The 18431-nt window shown below is 45.3% G+C and overlaps 4 protein-coding genes across 4 annotated transcripts; 3 read left to right on the forward strand and 1 right to left on the reverse strand.

Annotated features, from left to right (window-relative positions):
• LOC8054972 lies at positions 1357-5676 on the forward strand. Its single transcript, XM_002456029.2, has 2 exons — positions 1357-2941; positions 3796-5676. Exons 1-2 carry the CDS (start codon positions 1617-1619, stop codon positions 3974-3976), a joined length of 1506 nt encoding a protein of 501 aa, XP_002456074.2. The 5' UTR covers positions 1357-1616; the 3' UTR covers positions 3977-5676.
• Positions 7456-10798, forward strand: LOC8058262. Its single transcript, XM_002456030.2, has 2 exons — positions 7456-9523; positions 10415-10798. Exons 1-2 carry the CDS (start codon positions 7743-7745, stop codon positions 10593-10595), a joined length of 1962 nt encoding a protein of 653 aa, XP_002456075.1. The 5' UTR covers positions 7456-7742; the 3' UTR covers positions 10596-10798.
• On the forward strand, positions 13041-14094 carry LOC110433732 (protein ALP1-like). The gene is made up of 3 exons (XM_021456281.1): positions 13041-13265; positions 13343-13568; positions 13655-14094. The coding sequence occupies exons 1-3, from the start codon at positions 13041-13043 to the stop codon at positions 14092-14094; spliced, it is 891 nt and encodes a 296-aa protein (XP_021311956.1).
• On the reverse strand, positions 16403-17432 carry LOC110433733. The gene is made up of 3 exons (XM_021456282.1): positions 17223-17432; positions 16832-16993; positions 16403-16753 (listed from the first exon to the last, which is right to left on the reverse strand). Exons 1-3 carry the CDS (start codon positions 17430-17432, stop codon positions 16403-16405), a joined length of 723 nt encoding a protein of 240 aa, XP_021311957.1.

Here is an 18431-nt window from a genome sequence, read left to right on the forward strand (position 1 = left end):
GCATTTATAACACAAGCCTTTACTACTCAAGTTGCTTTATACACTCATCATCAATACATTGCAGGCTTATAATGACAAGGGCTTTTGCTCATGGAGCTATTTTTTCATTAGGGATTATAATCCGGAACGAAGTGAAGATAATGTATTGGTAAGAATGTTAGACCATAAGGAAGCTATCATATATCATTTAAGTTAGGTTAACCTCTTCCTAGAATTCTATACCTTGTGTCTTTATGTTCATAACGACGTTATGGTTGCTTTTGGTACTCAAAAAAGCAAATATTGATCGAACCTATATTTGTTCAATGGATACAAGCTGCTCCCGGTAAGACGACGTATGTATTAGGAACTATTTTTATTTCTAATTATAAGTTGTTCTAACTTTTCAAAATATATTATTTTTACTACTTATTTAGTCCCTATAAATAAAAATATCAAAACATAATTTGAGAAGTCAAACAATTTGAACATTGACTAAATCTATATAAAAAATACTAAGATTCATAAAAAACAAGTATCATTAGATTAGTTATGGAATATTTGTTTATCATAAATTTATTTAAAGATATAAATGTTAATATTTTTTACTGTAATTTTGGTCAATCTTGAGGCCCTGTTCGTTTCTCACTAAATGAAGGTGATGAATGATTTTAGCTAAAAATATTATGCAAATTTATACTATTTTTTTATCATTCGGAATGAATCCATGCGGAACGAGGACTAAGGCCTTGTTTAGTTTCAATTTTTTTTTTGTAAAATGAGCACCGTAGCATATTCGTTTGTATTTGACAATATTGTCCAATCATAAATTAACTAGGTTCAAAAAATTTGTCTCGTAAATTACAAATAAACTGTATAATTAATTATTTAATGTTTTATGCATGTGTCATAATATTTAACGTGACGGGAAATTTGAAAAATTTTACAATGAAAAAAATCCCAGCAGTAGCAGTCACGGATGGATACTCGCGTCGCACCACGGCATCAGTGGGAGCAGTTAGGCCCTGTTTAGTTACTCACCTAAAAAATTTTCATCCATCCCATCGAATCTTTGGACACATATATGAAACATTAAATGTAGATAAAAAAATAAACTAATTACACAGTTTGGTTGAAAATCGCGAGACGAATCTTTTAAGCCTAGTTACTTCATGATTAGCTTTAAGTGCTACAGTAACCCACATGTGCTAATGATAGATTAATTATACTTAATAAATTTGTCTTGCAGTTTCCTAACGAGTTATGTAATTTGTTTTTTTATTAGTTTCTAAATTTTTTTTTCGATATCCTTCCAACACATAAAAATTTTTTATCCTCGATCTAAACACGGCCTTACTCCGCCGCCTCCTGCTTCGATTCCTCGAAATAATGGAGGCGAAACCGCCAGTCACCCGCTATTCTCCGCTGGAAGTGGAACGGGAGCACGTCCCTCCAGTTCTCCACCAACACCGCTCCAGCTCCCAGCAAGGCCGAAAACCCCAACCAGTCCCCATCCGCTCAGCCCAGCCACGCCCCGACGCCCCGGCAATTTCTTCCTGCGTGCGTGCGTGCGTGCCCCCAGCCCGCCTCGAGCCTTCACGCCGCCACCGACCAACGGGCGCCGGCAGCCCGGCACCATGTCGTCCTCCGGCGCCGACGCCTCCGACCTCGACGCCGCGCTCGCCCTCCTCTCCGGCCCGGAGCTCGTGGCGCATCTCCGCGCCACCTGCCGCAGGGCGGACTACGACGCGGCCGCGCGGGTGCTCGGCGACCGCGACCGCTGGCTTGCCAAGGCCGAGGCTGCGCTCGCCGAGGCCCGGACGGGCCTGGCGGACTTGACGGCGGAAGTCCAGGCCCAGCAGGAGCGCTACGAGCTCGAGGCGGCAAGACGCAGGCCGAGCAGCCGCTCCTCGGGTGGCGCGATCGCGGCCGCGTTGCCGCGGGTCGACCAGCGCGCTGGGGAGCCGGGCCCGAAAGGCGTTATTGACCTCTGCAACAGCAGCGACGACGACGAGTTGGAGGAGGGGCGAGAATTCCGCCCCGATGTCGCGGGGGTTTCTTGCAAGCGAAAGCAGTCCGCGTCCAGGGCCGAGGAAGGGCGCCGCGCAGGGGTTTCTTGCAAGATGAAGGCACCCGCGTCTGCGTGCTCGCCCGACAATGAGGACGACGAAATCCCGCTCAGCCAGCTTATCAAGAAGCGGAGGAGAACTAAGCCTTGGGCTAATGGCGAACCCAAGAAGGGGCATAGAGATGTGCAGGCGAATTCTGCTGGACCTTTGGGGGTTGATCGGCCTGTGATTTCTCACGTGAACAGGGGAATCCCCGAAGCAGTCGCTGAGCACATGGTTGGTAGCTCTAATGATCCAAAGGTGGCGGATTTCGTGCAGGGGACTGAGAATGGTCGATCGGGAAAGAATGGGGGATTTTTCACGACAATGCCGAGTCCTCCGCCCACTGGTTCCACTGCTAGGAAGAGCCCGCGCAAGAACTGCTCCAAGCCCGATGGCTGTGAAGGCCAAGCGAGGACTCGTGAGAAACAAGGTCCTGTGATTTCTCCCGTGAACAGGGGAATCCCCGAAGCAGTCGCTGAGCACATGGTTGGTAGCCCTGATAATCCAAAGGTGGCAGTATTCGTGCACGGGATTGGCAATTGCCAATCGGGGAAGAACGGGGGATTGTCCAGGACAATGCCGAGTCCTAAGGCCACTGATTCCACTGTTGGGAACAGCCCGCACAAGAACTGCTCCAAGCCCGATGGCTCTGAAGGTCGAGCGAGTTCATTGCCTTCAGCAGTTACAAGACACTGGAAATCTTCTTCAGCTGTTTTTAGCTCATTCCTAGGAAATAAGGATCTCTGTATGCAAGCTGCTTGTGCTCTTCATCGCCAGAGAAAGTTTACGACTCAGTCAACTGAAGGAGGACGAAGTGGATGTACTGGACTCAGCAAATTTGAAGCACACAGGTCTGTTAAAATTGAGTCCCTTGGAGGTTAAAATACATATGTTTTGAATAATCGCCAATTTTGTGCCCATACTCGTATTGCTTTTTTTTTGCCTGATACAGTCTTTAGCTTTCTACTCTGTCTTAACTCATAACTGTGTTTTATTCAGCAAGTAGCTTTAACAGGCATATAAGTTTAACTCCCATGAATATTTGAAGGCAAGATCAACCATAAAACATTTAATTTGCAAGTCATGAACATTGTAATTGTCCTAGCAATTGCCTGATTTGTATTTATGTTTGAGTAATGAGTAATGACTATTCATATTAGGATTGAGTTAATAATTTAATTCCATCTTGGGTATGGACGTATGGTTGTATCCGTGCGGAATGGTCACTGATTTGGTTATACCGATATTTACTTCAGTTCTTTTAGTTTCAGAACTATTCTGATGCCAATCCTGAATTTTAAATGTATATCCTTGAATGAGCTTATGCACATAGTATGTAGTTTCTTGTTTAATGTCTTTGAGATGTATGAGTAGATATCCTGTAATTTAGTCAGCCAGCAGTGTGGTTTTCTTTTTATTTGATGAATCTTAGAACTCTGCAAAACATATTTAGCCAACAGTGTGGTCTGCTCTTTGCTGTTTCTGTCAATATTTTGTTTTATCAAAATTCTGACATATGTTTATTGATTGAATTTTCTATTAAAATTGTGATTCATCTTGGAAAAGCTTTGCCAAAGTTAATATATTTATTCATGGTAACCCAGTTATCAAAATCCGAAACACATTTTGTAGTAATATATATGATATCATGTGTCTTACAATGGCGCAATAGTAAAGCTATACATGTTTGAGGTTGTTCCTTTAGGCTGGCTGTGTTGGCGGAATTTCTTTTGGATGGCAACCTTCAGGGACCGCTGAAAAGAACTGCTGAGGACCTAGAGGAGCGTGATTCTACAGGGCATGATTTTCTTGAGAGAGTAGTAGTGCAATGCTGTGAGCAATTGTTCAATATTTACAAGAACAAAGAAGATAAATACTTCTGTTGAAAGCGGCAAAACTGTATCTGGTAAGGTTTGCACAACTTATCGTATGGAAAGGGGTTACTATGTTTTGTTATGATAATGTGATGTATATAGCCCATGCTGAAACTAATCATCTTGATGGATTAGAACGGGTAGCATTTGTAGAAGTTGCAGTGACTCTATTTGTTTACTTGCATTGTGTTTAGGAATATCACACTGAGTGAGCTCATAAGTCATAACTGCCTATGGTATATGCACCTTTTATTTTCCACTCACCCTGAGTCGATAAGAGATTATATCTGGTGCTACCGTTTTACCAAACACGATAGCACCTAAGCCGGCGCATGAAAAAATACAAAAAAAAAGATGGATAGAGGCAATCCACTATAAGCATGCAAACATTTGAGTTTGAACAAAAACTTGTGGTAAGAGAAACAGGCACTTGAATAGTGTGTGCTGCAGACTCAGAAGAGTGTTGGCGAGAGGTTTCCTTTTCTATTTCTGAAAACAGAATCAAGAGGATTTGTTGCTAATGCTAACGGAAAATGTTAGCAGGAGTGCCACTGTTTGTTGGAGCAGGATTCTGTAAGGAAGCCGCTTATCCATTGATAAGCTTTATTCTGTGGGTTACATTCTTGGTTTTAGCGACTATTTCAGATTCGGATTATCATTCTGTGAGATTCTTTTTGTTGGCTGTGCATGACATAGTTCTCTGATCTGGTGTCCCTGGTACGTTTCCTTGGGGAAAATTTCCCATCCTTGCCTTTGCAGATTGCTAAAACTGGATTTTCAGCCTGGACCTGGCCATGATAGTTTGCCATATGCCTGTGTGGCTGTGTTTGATTTTCCTTTGTACGAGTTCACTCGGAGAGCAGAGGTTGGAAACACACGAAGGTTCCTTATTTTGCAATTGAAAATTAGGGCCTAATTGGTAGAGCTTCATCATAGATCCACCGTGAATCTGGGATTCAATGAAGTGTTTATGTATAGCTCTAGTGTTTCTTTCTGTCTCACTGACATCTAGACCCACATGTCAGGGGCATATAATAAAATAAAAGAAAACCATAGCCTTCTTCCTCTCGACGACTCAGTGCCAAGCAAGGTCGGGCTTGCGGCCATGGCCGGACACGGGCGCGGCCGGGGGCGCGGAGGCAAGGGCACTTGGGGCGCCGGCGTAGGCAGGGCCGGCGGCCATGGTCGGGGGCATGGAGGCAAGGCCGGCGGGCGGCGGCCACAGCTAGGGGCATGGAGGCAGGGGCGTGCGCGGCCAGGGGTGCAGGCACGACGGGCACGGCCCTAGCTGGGCATGGTGGCCATCGCACGGAGCCGGTGGCAACGCACGGGGAGCCGGTGGAGGGGCAGATCCACCAAATGGTGGATCAGATTCGACTATTCGAGCTTGTGGAGCTGGAAACATTTGGCAAAAAAAAAAGAAAAGAAAAGAAAGGATCTGAATCTGTTTTTTTGAATCTGGCAATCTCTAACAAATGATATTCACTATCTAGCCATCTATTAGCAGGTGGATCCAATTAGCAACTATCATCTATTAGCCATGTATCTATTTGCCAGGGTGATATTTTTATTATGCTCGTAGCATACCCAGAGCAAACTCTTTCTTTGAAGATGGATTTGCAGCGTTGAACCGAGGCCAACACATTCCTGAAGATGATTGTCATTCCGGATTGTCTAAATGGACCAACATACAGTGATCATAATTGCCATGAAAAAAAGGAGCCTAATCTGATTCTTTAAGGGGGTGTTTAGTTCCCCTTCTATTCCAAAAAAATTTGGATTTTGGTTCATCATTTGCATAACGAAACTAAATACCATGCAAAATTTTTGGCACAAAGGTGGTTATTCTCTATTTCGGAGGTCTTTATGAGAGCAATAAATTGGATGGAACTAAATTTTGGCATTTTGTGTTTCATCATTCTAAAGTAGTTGGTATTTTGCATTTTGCATTTTATGGAGAACTAAACACCCCCTAAGAGCAACTCCAAGAGAAGAGCTATCTATGTTATGTATTCTATATTTGGCTATTTTGGGAGAGAAAAGAGAGTCCAACAACTATTGTATTTAGTTTGCTAAAATAGCAAGTCATCTATCCAGAGTTCTCGCATGGTAAATATAGCTTGCATGTCTCGCTAGCCATATGATTTGTCATATAGAAAGACTTTTGGAGATTTTTATTTTTTTATATGATTTTTTATTTTAGAGGTTGGCTTAATCTTAAATTTAGCCATCCATTTTTATCAACTCTCTTGGAGTTGCTCTAAGCTGACATGACAAGGACTTGGAAGAAGTCATTGTAGGCTGGCACCACCAGATTTAGAGTGCTCCAACAAGCATGGCCGAAGGGACATTCCACAAGTAGATGAAGCAAAGTTTCTTCAACGGTACTTATACAGTGGACACACCATTTAAACAATGTCTAAACAATAAACAAAGGTCACCCTATCATTTAGGCCCTAAATAGTGAGATGTTTAAATCACTAAAGCCGTCTAAATGGTCTAAACAAAGTCGAATCAAGTGTGATTAAATGAGCTAAACAACCATTTAATTCACCCTTTAATCAATAATATGATTACAACTACTATATTGGCACCCAACTAATTAACACCATAAATGTATGTGGTTGAGTGGAATTTAGTTTTCTTTAAAAAAAATTGCTACAGTACTTATTGTTTATAAACAACATGGGTAAATATGTATATTTTCTATCATATTTATTTTTTACATAAGTAAATATGTATACTTTAGTGTTACTACACAAGATTGTTTAGGCCTTCTAGTTCCGTTTAGATATTGTTTAAACCGTCTTAACGCTGAATAAAGGGTAATTGACTGTTCACCATTTAAATTAACACTGATAACCTTAAACTAATCGTAAATTTGACATACACCAAAACTCTATGGTACCTTTTCTTTTTGACAGAGAGTAACTAATTGCACAGTTTGGTCGAAATTGACGAGACGAATCTTTTGAGTCTAGTTACTGTATGATTGGACAATATTTGTCAAATACAAACGAAAATGCTACAATGCCTGTTTTGCAAAATTTTTTAGAACTAAACAAAGCCTAGATATGCAACCCAACGCCCCAAAACCCCTGCTCGTATGTTGTTTTGTGATTTTGTGGGTTGTTTTGTTTGGCTGGCGTTTAGCTGCCGTGGCTAGCTGCAGCTAGGGCCTTGTTTAGTTGGGAAAACTTTTACGACACTGTAGCACTTTCGTTTTTTTTGATAATTATTGTTCAACCATGGACTAACTAGGCTCAAAAGATTCGTCTCGTTAATTTTGATCAAACTGTGCAATTAGTTTTTTATTTTCGTCGACATATAATACTTTATGTATACGTCTAAATATTCGATGTGACGAGAAATTTTGAAAAATATTGGGTTTTCGGTGAAAGTGACAAGACCTAGCTATGTCTACGGTAGAAAAAGTATAGAATGGCAGCGCTTCTGCAGGCCACAGCACAGCATCCCGTTCCTAATCCTGTTGGCTTTGATTCCTCAACAAGTCGAAGCAGCCGAGGAGGCGAAGCGAAACCGCCAGTCACCCACTTCTCCGCTGGAACGGGAGCACGTCCCTCCACCTCCACCAACACCGCAAGTCCGCAACAATCGAGGCCAAAAACCCCAACCAGTCCCCCATCCGCTCCTCTCCTCAGCCCAGCCACGCCCCCACGCGGCCACGCCCCGGCGATCTCTTCCTACGTGCGCGCGTGCCCCCAGCCTGCGTCGAGCCTTCACGCCACCACCCACCAACGTGCGCCCCCCCGGCACGATGTCCTCCGGCGCCGACGCCTCCGACCTCGACGCCGCGCTCGCCCTCCTCTCCGGCCCGGACCTCGTGGCGCACCTCCGCGCCACCTGCCGCAGGGCGGACTACGACGCGGCCTCGCGGGTGCTCGGCGACCGCGACCGCAGGCTTGCCCAGGTCGACGACGAGCTTGCCGAGGCCCGGATGGGCCTGGCGAACTTGGCCGCGCAGGTCCAGGACCTGGTGGAGCGCTGCCTCGCGCTCAAGGCGGAGGAGAGCCGCGGGACGGGCAACCGCTCCTCGGGTGGCGCGATCGCGATCGCGGCCGCGGCGCCGCGGGTCGACTGGCGCGCTGAGGAGCCGGGCCCGAAAGGGGCTATTGACCTCTGCAGCAGCAGTGACGACGACGAGTTGGAGGAAGGGGAGTTCCGCCCCGATGTCGCGGGGGTTTCTTGCAAGCGGAAGGAGTCCGCGCCCAAGGGCGACGAAGGGCGCAGCGCGGGGGTTTCTTGCAAGCGGAAGGAGTCCGCGCCCAAGGGCGACGAATGGCGCAGCGCGGGGGTTTCTTGCAAGCGGAAGGAGTCTGCGCCCAAGGGCGACGAAGGGCGCAGCGCGGGGGTTTCTTGCAAGCGGAAGGAGTCTGCGCCCAAGGGCGACGAAGGGCGCAGCGCGGGGGTTTCTTGCAAGCGGAAGGAGTCCGCGTCCAAGGGCGACGAAGGGCGCCGCGCGGGGCTTTCTTGCAAGAGGAAGGCACCCGCGTCCGCGTGCTCGCCTGACAACGACGACGACGACAAAATCCCACTCAGCCAGCTTATCAAGAAGCGGAGGAGAGCTAAGCCTTGGGCTAATGGCGAACCCAAGAAGGGGCATGGAGATGTGCAGGCGAATTCTGCTGGACCTTTGGGGGTTGATCGGCCTGTGATTTCTCCCGTGAACAGGGGAATCCCCGAAGCAGTCGCTAAGCACATGGTTGGTAGCCCTGATGATCCAAAGGTGGCGGCTTTCTTGCAGGGGACTGGGAATGGAAAATCGGGGAATAATGGGGGATTGTCCAGGACAATGCTGAATCCTCCGCCCACTGGTTCCACTGCTGGGAACAGCCCGCGCAGGAACTGCTCCAAGCCCGATGGCTCTGAAGGCCGAGCGAGGATTGGTGAGCAACAAGGTCATGTTGCTGGTCCAGAGAACGATGCGCCTATTCAGGTGAGAACTCCAAGGATTACAGACACGGTGAGGAGAATTGTGGCATCAGCCCGAGTTGGTGCTGAGACGCCCATGGAGCACACTGATTCTTCATCGGATGGAACTATCAGCATGGTTCTCAAGTCTATCCAAGGGCAGGAGAAAGCAATTGGTGGAGTGCACAAGACAAAGGTGTCGCTGGAAACTAATAATGGAACTGTGGACAAAGCTAGCATTGTGGTTAAGGATACTAGAGAGCAAGGGATACCAGATGGCCAAGTGCTCCACACAAAGGTGCTGTCAAGAACTGAGGGAATTAGGGAACAAGGGGTTAACCTCAGTCCATGTCAGAGCTGGGTGGATACTCATGGATGCAGTCCCACGACATCAGATAAGCCAGTGTCAGCCACCTTGCAGCAGAAAAACCATCTTGCGCTTCATTCGGAGCAAATGTCAGTAGAGAGTTCATTGCCTTCAGCAGTTACAGGACACTGGAAATCTTCTTCAGATGTTCTTTTCTCATGCGTAGCAAATAAGGAGCTCTGCATGCAAGCTTCTTGTGCTCTTCACCGCCAGAAAAAGTTTATAACTCAGGGAGGAATCACCAAATTTGATGCACACAGGTTTGTTAAAACTGAGTCCCTGGGAGGTTAAAAGTCATATGCTTTGAATAATCATCAGTTTTGTGCCCATACTTGTATTGCTTGTTTTTGCCTGACAGCAGTTGTGTAGGATATTTGGTAGTATATGCAGCCTTTAGCTTTCTACTCTGTCTTAGCTCATAACTGTGTTTTATTCAGCAAGTAGCTTTAAGGTACATGTAATTTTAACTCTAATGGATATTTGAAGGCAAGATCAAACATAAATCATTTAATTTTCAAGTCATGAACATTGTAATTGTCCTAGTTGCCTGATTTGTATTTATGTTTGAGTAATGAGTAGTGACTAAAAATATTTGGATTGAGTTAGTAATTTAATTCCATCTTGGATATGGACATATGGTTGTATTCGTGAGGAATGACTTTCGATTTGGTTATATCAGTATTTACTTCAGTTCCTTAAGTTTTGGAGCTATGTTCTGATGCGGATCCTAATTTTTAAATATATGTCCCCTTTAATGAGCTTATGCACATAGTATGTAGTTCCTAATTTAATGTCTATGAGTAGATATCCTGTAATTTAGTTAATCAACAGTGTGGTTTTCTGCTTACTCATGAATCTTAAAACTCTGCAAAGCATCTTTAGCCAATAGTGTGTTTACCTTTTTGCTGTTTCTGTTAATACTTTTGTTTTATCAAAATTCTGACATATGTGCATTGATTAAATTTTCTAGTAAAATTTTGATTCATCTTGGAAAAGCTTTGCCAAAGCTAATATGTTTATTCATGATGACCCAGTTATCAAAATTCAAAACACAATTTCTAGTAACATCTGATATTGTGTCTTACAATGGCACAATACTTTGCCCATTGTCGCGGTTTCTAAAGCTGTACTTGTTGACGATGTTCCTTTAGGGCGGCTGTGTTGGTGGAATTTCTTTTGGATGGCAACCTTCAGGGACCGCTGAAAAGAACTGCTGAGGACCTAGTGAAGCATGATTCTACAGGGCATGATTTTCTTGAGAGAGTAGTAGTGCAGTGCTGTGAGCAATTGTTCGGTATTTACAAGAACAAAGATGATAAATACTTTCGTTGAAAGCGGCAAAACTGTATCTGGTAAGGTTTGCACACTTATCATATGGAAGGGGTTACTATGTTTTGTTGTGATAATGTGATGTATATAGCTTATGCTGAAACTAATCATCTTCATGGATTAGAACGGCTAGCAGTTGTAGAAGTTGCAGTAACTTTGTTTCTTTACTTGCATTGTGTTTTGAAAGATAATACTGAGTGAGCTCAGTTGCCCATCGTATATGCACCCTTTATTTTCCATCTCACCCGGTATGTTGATGAGTCGGTAAGAGATCTTATCTGGTGTTACCACTTTACTAACCACGATAACACCTAAACTGGTGCATTAATTTTTTTTAAAAAAAAGGATGGAGAGTTAATCCACTATGTGTATGCAAAGTTTGAGTTTGAACAAAAACTTGTGGTAAGAGAAACTGGCACTTGGAATAGAATGTGCTGCAGACTCAGAAGAGTTTTGGAGAGAGGTTTCTTTTCCTTTTTCTGAAAACAGTATCAAGATGATTTGTTGTTAATGCTAAGTTGATGTTTGGATTCTGTGAGGAGGCCTGCTTATCCATTGATAAACTTTATCCTGTGGGTTAATTCTTGGTTTTAGCAATTATTTCAGATTCAGATTATCATTCTGTTAGAGAGATTGTTTTTGCTGGCTGTGCAAGATATAGTTCTGTGATCTGTTGTCCCTGGTACGGTTCTCCTGGGTAAAATTTTTTGGGGCCTTGCGTTGCTAAAGATCCAAAGGGTGCTGAACATCCCATTCTTGGCTTTGCAGTTTGCTTGACTGGATTTCAGCCTGGACCAGGTACTCGGTTATGTACTTATGTTAGTTTGCCATACGCCTGTGTGGCTGTGTTTGATTTGCCTTTGTACCTGGTGTAACTGCTACCTGAGTTCATTCGGAAACAGAGGTTGGAGACACAGTAAGGTTCCTTAATTGCAATTGGAAGTGGCATGTTGGGGATGACACAGTTTGTCTTGATGGCAAACAAGGAAAACAAAAAAAAATAGTGATAAATAAGGCACACCCTCTTAACTTTGGATAGAGAGTTTTCTCTTAAAGCACCCCTCTATTATTATGACTTAACTAGCAAATGTGTCTGTACACCATATTTTGGAATTGGATTCCGTACCATCATCATTGGACGCGAGTTGTTGAATATGGGTCGTGAGTTTAGATTATATACGAGGCATAAATGACGCAGGGGTGTTCTGAGAATAAAAAATGGGTGAGAAAAAACCCTTTGCTCTTTAATATTAGATAGGTATAGAGGTAAAGAGGGCACTGGTGTTCACAATTCACGTGTAGTACTCAGTGGATGACGTTATTAATTGTGGACTGAGATCATCATGTTATTATTCTTAACATACATAGACTTAGAGTTTCATCTTGTTCTTTAGCTCAATCAGTGACGCGCACACGTCGGGAAGAATTTGTGTCACGAACCTAGATAGCTAGAGTTGGAATTTGGGGTAGAATAGCAAGAATTTGGGGATTTTTTAGGGAACTCGGAAGAACTCAAAAGAACAAAACACCAGGACATATAGGGTGTGTTTGGTTGGGCTGCTAGGATGGGATTTGGCTCAGTTGGGCCAGTTATAGCTTATTTGGTTTGCAGGCCAGCCCATCTAGCCAGGCCCCAGGAGGCCGGCCGTACAGCTGGAGCCTGGCCCAGAAAGAAACACGGGGTTGGTGTTTCTTCTGGAGCCAGGCTCCGTCCGGCTCCCCGCGCGGTCCGCTTGGCCTTGGACGGCCACCGAATAAAAGGCAGAGCCTCACCGCTTGGCTAGGGTTTCGGGCTACTGTTCACTCTCCCTCTCCCGATCCGCCGCTCTCTCTCGCTGCCTCGCTCTCACTCGCGTCCCCCCTGTTTCCCTCCTCTTGGCCGTTCCATCGCAGGCGGCGGAGTTCGTCGGTGTTCCTGGTAAGGCCCCGTGGCGGTGGTATGCTGCAGCACTCCTCCTCTTCCCCTCTATTTCCTCTCCGTGTATTCTTGTGTTGCGCGAACACTGTTATGGCGATTTCCCTGGTTTTTTGCGCTGAGCTTTAGGGATTTGGTCGATGATGTTTACGGATCTGGGTGGCGCACTGATTGGTGACGCAGCCGATTCGAGTAATCTGTTAGGGTTGTACTCATACTGCTGCAAATGTCCCTAATTTTGTTTACCCAGCAAAAGATTAGTCCATCTCATGTTCAAGTCATGTGTTCTTTTCGGATCTGGGAGGCACACCTAGTGGTGGTGCAGCTGATCCTTGGAGACGGGGTCCTTGGTTTCTAATTCATGTCTAATTTCTTGTTTAGCACCATGGTTCGTTCAACTAGGCGCCGTCAGCTTGTCAGTAGGGGAGCTGAGGAATGATATGATACTACATGAGACCTGTTTCGCAACCGAGCCCTTCTTTCAGCTGTGTCACCTGTTTCGCAACCGAGCCCTTCTCAGAGACAGCATCCACATGAGTATTGAAGAACAGGTAGCAATGTTCTTGATGGTTGTTGGTCATAACCAGCGATTCAGGGTTCTCACTCCTGTATTTAGGAGGTCTTTAGAAACCATCAGCAGATATTTCCAAGAAGTCCTGTATGCAGTAGGGGAGCTGAGGAATGATATGATACTACCACCATCTACTGCTGTCGCTCCAAAAATTAACAACAGTAGGAGGTGGAACCCTTTCTTCAAGGTTGGAGTTCTTCACTACACCCAATGTCTATTTATCATGTAGGTTGTCCTTATTCCTAATCTTGCATATTGTGATAGGATTGTGTGGGGGCTATTGACGGAACGCATGTACTTGCCAGAGTCCCTGAAAAGTATAGGGCTGCTTTCATGGGGAGAAAGCATTCTACTACACAGAATGTCCTTGCTGCAGTGGATTTCGATCTGAGATTCACTTATGTGTTGGCTGGTTGGGAGGGATCTGCACATGATGCTAGGATCCTTGGAGATGCCTTGGAGAGGGAGGATGGCCTTAGAGTGCCACAAGGTAGTTTTACTACTTTGACAACCTGTTAGACATGGTCCACTAGGTACTGCTTGTAAGATCTAATATTGTGCTCCCCTCATGTTTAGGTAAGTTTTACCTTGTTGATGCTGGGTATGCTGTGAAGCCTGGGTTCCTCCCCCCATACAGAGCCACAAGATACCATCTTAGGGAGTTCGGTGTTAGAAGCCCCCAAAACCCAAGGGAGTTGTTCAACCTGAGGCATTCCTCGCTGAGAGTTACTGTTGAAAGAGCATTTGGTTCTCTGAAGAATAGGTTCAGGATCCTATACAACAAACCATTCCATCCCTACAAGACTCAGATTAAGCTAGTCCTAGCATGTTGCATCCTGCACAATTGGATTCTTAGGTTTGGTCAAGATGAGATCATTCCTCTGGAGTCAGAATGGGAGCCCAACCCTCCTCATCACCATGGACCCCATGACAATGGCTATGACAACACCACTTGGGCTGCCAAGAGAGATGAATGGGCATCACAGATGTGGTCTACTAGGACTGGGGCTAATTAGTTGACATTGCTGCAGCAGTATGTTTTGTAGACCCAATGAACATGTATTATTAAATGCTGAGACCAGTCCCTAAGACTATGATGCCTGTGTTGTAGAACTAAGTCTCATTTCTATTGTTTGGTTATGTATTTTGTAATTCGAACTCTGTGATTGGTACTACGTTGTGCTTGAAATGTTTGTGTATCCATTTGTCTAATTTTCAAAGTGTTCCATCCATTTGTTCGTTATTTTGTACTTTTCCATGGTTCTGGTAGCTATGGAGGGTATCGATGCCTTCCACATCTTTGGGGAGGATCTTGCAGGGCCAGAAGTGCCAGAGGTGCAACCTGTTCAGCAAGCCAGTGTGCAGGTACCAAGGCTGAACTGGAGCACCCTGATGTCTGCCAGAATGCTAGAGAGGTTCTCGATGCTGGTTGCAGATGGGGTCAGAACTGATAAAGGATTCAAAGACATCCATGTTCAGGGTGTGGCAAAGGACCTGCAGGCCTTCATCAATGCCCCAGTGACTGCATCACAAGTCTACAACCATCTTCATAAGTGGAGTGCAAAGTGGAAAAGACTGTGCAAACTGAAGGAGCTTAGTGGCGCCAACTGGGATGAAGATCTGTGCATGATAACCCTTGATCCTGAACACTACCATGGACATGTCAAGGTAAATGTTTTCCAACTATTTTTCAATTGATCACATTTTTTACACTGTCTAATTGTTGCTAACTCATCTACTTTGCAGGATCATCCCAAAGATGCAGAATTCCTCAATGTGCCCATCATGCATTATCATTACATGCAAACTGTGTTTGGATGTGGTGTCGCAACTGGGAAGTTTGCTATGGGATCCAATGAACCACTTGGCCAGCCTGCAGCAACAGAGACCATTGATCTTGAGGCAGAAGGAGTAAACAGCAACAGAGATGCAGGACATTCATTCACCAAAGGGAAAGCTGCGAGGATCAACAAGACTAAGCATGAAGAAAGCACCAATGCTAGGCGTGAAGACAATGGCAGTGGGAAGAGGAAGAGGGTTCTGAATGAGGATGATGCAGCACTTCTGCATGGAATGACAGAGGCAGTGGTGGGACTAAGCAGTGCTATCAAGGAAGGCAACCATTCAGAAGCTGCACCAGGGATTTATGATGCTGTCATGACCTGCCCCAACTTTGCTAGATCTGATCTGATGATTTGCCTCAACTATCTCATGCAGAACAAGGCGTCAGCATTGGTGTTTGTGGGGATGACTGCAGAGGACAAGGAACTGTGAATCAGTACTCATCTTGCTAAAGTTAAGAGTCAGATGGCCTTCCAGTAAGGGCAGTTGGTGCTGACGCAATGTAGCAGTTCAACCCATTTTGATGACCATTGACACTTAGTTAGCTATCATTTTAGGGCAGTCCTGGGTGGATCATGATAGTTAGCTATCCTTGTAGTTAGCTCTCATAGTCTGATTGCTACATTTTGCTGTCATAAACACCATGTTATAATTTGTGTGATGTACTGAAGATTTCTATGCTGGCTAGTTACATGTTCGAATTTGTGTGACATACCGAGTATGTTTGTCTTGGCTAGTTACAATTCTGTATGCTTGCAGTGATGAAGACCAAATTCTATGTCGTTTTTGTTGGGCGCAAACCAGGTGTGTACACGACTTGGATGGACTGCAACCGTGAAGTGTCAGGGTACCGAGGCAATCTGCATTGCAGTTTTGCTTCTCGGGATGATGCTGAAAAGGCCTTGCTTCAATTCCAGGCAAAAGCAAGCATGGCAAAGACACATGAAAGAGTACCAGAAGAATTTCCAATCGAGCAGAAGGTCTTCCAAGTCAATGTGAAGGACTGTTTGCTGGGATTTCTGATAGCCATTGTAATCATACAAGTCTATTTCTTCATCTTTAAGTAGATTAATGATCAGCTGTAATGTTGGAAGCCTATTTCATTACAAGTCTATTTCGTCATGAAGACAGTGTAATTCAAACTAGATTATGAGTGCAAACACCATTCGGTTTAATCGAAGAAACACCATTTCGTAGAACAAACACCATTTCAGAGATTTGAACAACGGTAGAACAAACACCATTTCTCAGTAGCACTGAAATGTTTTCACCAAAGTTCCAGAGACTGGTGTACAAAGTCCCAACACCAGTAGGATATACTATCATCACTGCACCGTCTGCTATGCCTGAAGCTAACTTAACCTAAACCAAAAGACCTAGACTACAAGCTGTTGTGGTTACTAACAGCTGAGTCGTAAGTGGACCAACATTGCTACGATCCTACATCAGCAAAATGTCCTGCAAATCCCAGCTACCTGAACATCAGTTCTTCCTAAACAGGGCCAGCGCCAAGACGACAATCACTGCCAGCAAACAGTACACCAGATACTTGAGCTTTCCAGCTTCGACTGCAATGCTGATAGCCTTCCTCTTATAGCGCGAACAGATCATCTCGGCCATGCGCTTGGTGCGGTTGACCTCCTGCTCCAGCTCGACCTTGGCATTGTTCACGGCGTAGTTGAGGCGGATCGCCTCGATCAACTCCTCATTTGCCCTTGCCTCACAGCGCCTGGTGGTCTTGAGTTCTTTCCAAAGCTCCTTGAGGGATTGCTGCAGGCGCTGTGGCCAGGGGGCATCGATCCACTCAACAAACTGGCAACACTCAATGTTGTCCTACAAATAACATGCTTTGATTAGATCTTTGAGGGTTAAATACACATAAAAGAAAATATGGATCTGTTGTACAGTCACCTGCACTGGGCAACCGAAGAAGCGCCTGCCTGTGTTCTTGCCTCCCCAGGCTCTCTTCACAATAGCATTCAGACCACAGCCGCATTTTGGAAGATGAACATCAGTGAGGCCGGACCAATCCCTTTCCAGATAAGCATCCGGAACGAACGAGTCGCTCTCCTCCTACGATTCGTGCTCGAACAACCAACACAGACCAAAAAACCAGAATCAAAATCATGAAATTGAGGGTTCGTAGGTTACGGTTTTGCACAATACATCCGGATTCGGAAGCGGATTAAAGTACAACTGTAATCAATCGCTCAATCCCATGAAAAGGGGAACAATTTCTTCGGTTCCTAAACCTAAAACCCTAGCAGATAGAGGGATTGGGAGCGATGTTGAAGAGGCCTACCTCCGAAGAAGCATCGTGGTCGGAGTCGCCGTTGTCGGACGAGACACCGACGGGCTCGGAGTGGCTGCGTACGGAATCGCTGCCGGATGGAGTTGCCGAGGCGCGGCGTTCGGTCGCAGAATGCGAGACGCACTCGCAACCAGACCCCCCCTCGCACCGGAGTAGGCCACGGCGGATCTCGGCGTCCGCGGCGGGCTGGCAGTCGCTCATCGTCGAGCGCGGTTGAAGACGACGGCGGAGGACGGAGGGCTCGGCGGATCTGAGCGAGAGGAGACGAAGGGGCGAGTGGGAGGCGTCGGGAGGTGAGCGAAAGGGTACGGACGAGTGGGAGGGGTCTGCCGTCCTTTATAACACAGCGAAGAAAGGGCAGGGGTAAGGCTACCTCTTCAATCTTTTGGTGAAGCCACCCTACTAGATCAGTAGCAACCAAACACCCATAAGTGAGCTACACTGGGCTAGCCAAGGAGAATTACATCAAACCAAACAATTCAATCTTGAAAACAGGCCAGGGTCAGCCTAACAACCAAACACCCTATATAGGCTACCTGAGGCTATGTTTGAGCTGGCCTGGCTAGTTTGGGCTATACAGGCTAACTGGGGCAACAAACCAAACACACCCATATGGTTCAGTACATGGGCCAAGCCCAAATGGAAAATACTTGCAGGCCTATAATCAACTCACTGTAGCAAAACCGTCTTTGAAACCGCTCCAGAGAGGTAAAATGCACGGTTTCAAAAGTTAAGGGAGGTGGTTTGCCTGGTTTTGGAGTTGATAGAGGAAAAGGGGACTTTCATAAAAATTGAGGGGGGAAAAGTAGACTTTTTCCTTGTTGTAGGCTCAGCCGCCCAGGTCATGACATTCCCCTCTCCTTAACTAATAGCTTGTCCTCAAGCTGTTAACCTTTTCTGAGGCACAATTACTGTAGATGAAATTGTTAAACACACTTGAATATCCTGTAACTTGTCGACCACAATCCTCGTGGATCTTCCACTGCCTGAGGATAAAACTGAAGTAGCCAAAGTGGCAAAGTATCAGCTTCAGTAGAACATTAACAGAGATGTTTTTGTTGGAACTGCTGCCTGATATAATTGCATGTAGCTTGTGGCCATTGGTTCTGGTCATGTATGGAGAAAGCAAAGTACAGTCGTCAAGTCTCAGCCCAGCACTCCAGGCACGCCAAACTAATAAGGCTAGTGAAATCAGAATGG

This window comes from Sorghum bicolor, chromosome 3 (genome assembly GCF_000003195.3).
Source record: "Sorghum bicolor cultivar BTx623 chromosome 3, Sorghum_bicolor_NCBIv3, whole genome shotgun sequence".
NCBI lineage: Eukaryota > Viridiplantae > Streptophyta > Magnoliopsida > Poales > Poaceae > Sorghum > Sorghum bicolor.

Coding starts and splice junctions, on each gene's coding strand:
- LOC8054972 (XM_002456029.2), top strand. CDS start 1,617: ATGTCGTCCTCCGGCGCCGACGCCTCCGACCTCGACGCCGCGCTCGCC. Junction 2,942..3,795: donor AGCAAATTTGAAGCACACAG/GTCTGTTAAAAT, acceptor TTGTTCCTTTAG/GCTGGCTGTGTTGGCGGAAT.
- LOC8058262 (XM_002456030.2), top strand. CDS start 7,743: ATGTCCTCCGGCGCCGACGCCTCCGACCTCGACGCCGCGCTCGCCCTC. Junction 9,524..10,414: donor ACCAAATTTGATGCACACAG/GTTTGTTAAAAC, acceptor ATGTTCCTTTAG/GGCGGCTGTGTTGGTGGAAT.
- LOC110433732 (XM_021456281.1), top strand. CDS start 13,041: ATGAGTATTGAAGAACAGGTAGCAATGTTCTTGATGGTTGTTGGTCAT. Junction 13,266..13,342: donor GGTGGAACCCTTTCTTCAAG/GTTGGAGTTCTT, acceptor ATATTGTGATAG/GATTGTGTGGGGGCTATTGA. Junction 13,569..13,654: donor TGGCCTTAGAGTGCCACAAG/GTAGTTTTACTA, acceptor CCTCATGTTTAG/GTAAGTTTTACCTTGTTGAT.
- LOC110433733 (XM_021456282.1), bottom strand. CDS start 17,432: ATGAGCGACTGCCAGCCCGCCGCGGACGCCGAGATCCGCCGTGGCCTA. Junction 16,994..17,222: donor ACCACGATGCTTCTTCGGAG/GTAGGCCTCTTC, acceptor CACGAATCGTAG/GAGGAGAGCGACTCGTTCGT. Junction 16,754..16,831: donor TCTTCGGTTGCCCAGTGCAG/GTGACTGTACAA, acceptor TGTTATTTGTAG/GACAACATTGAGTGTTGCCA.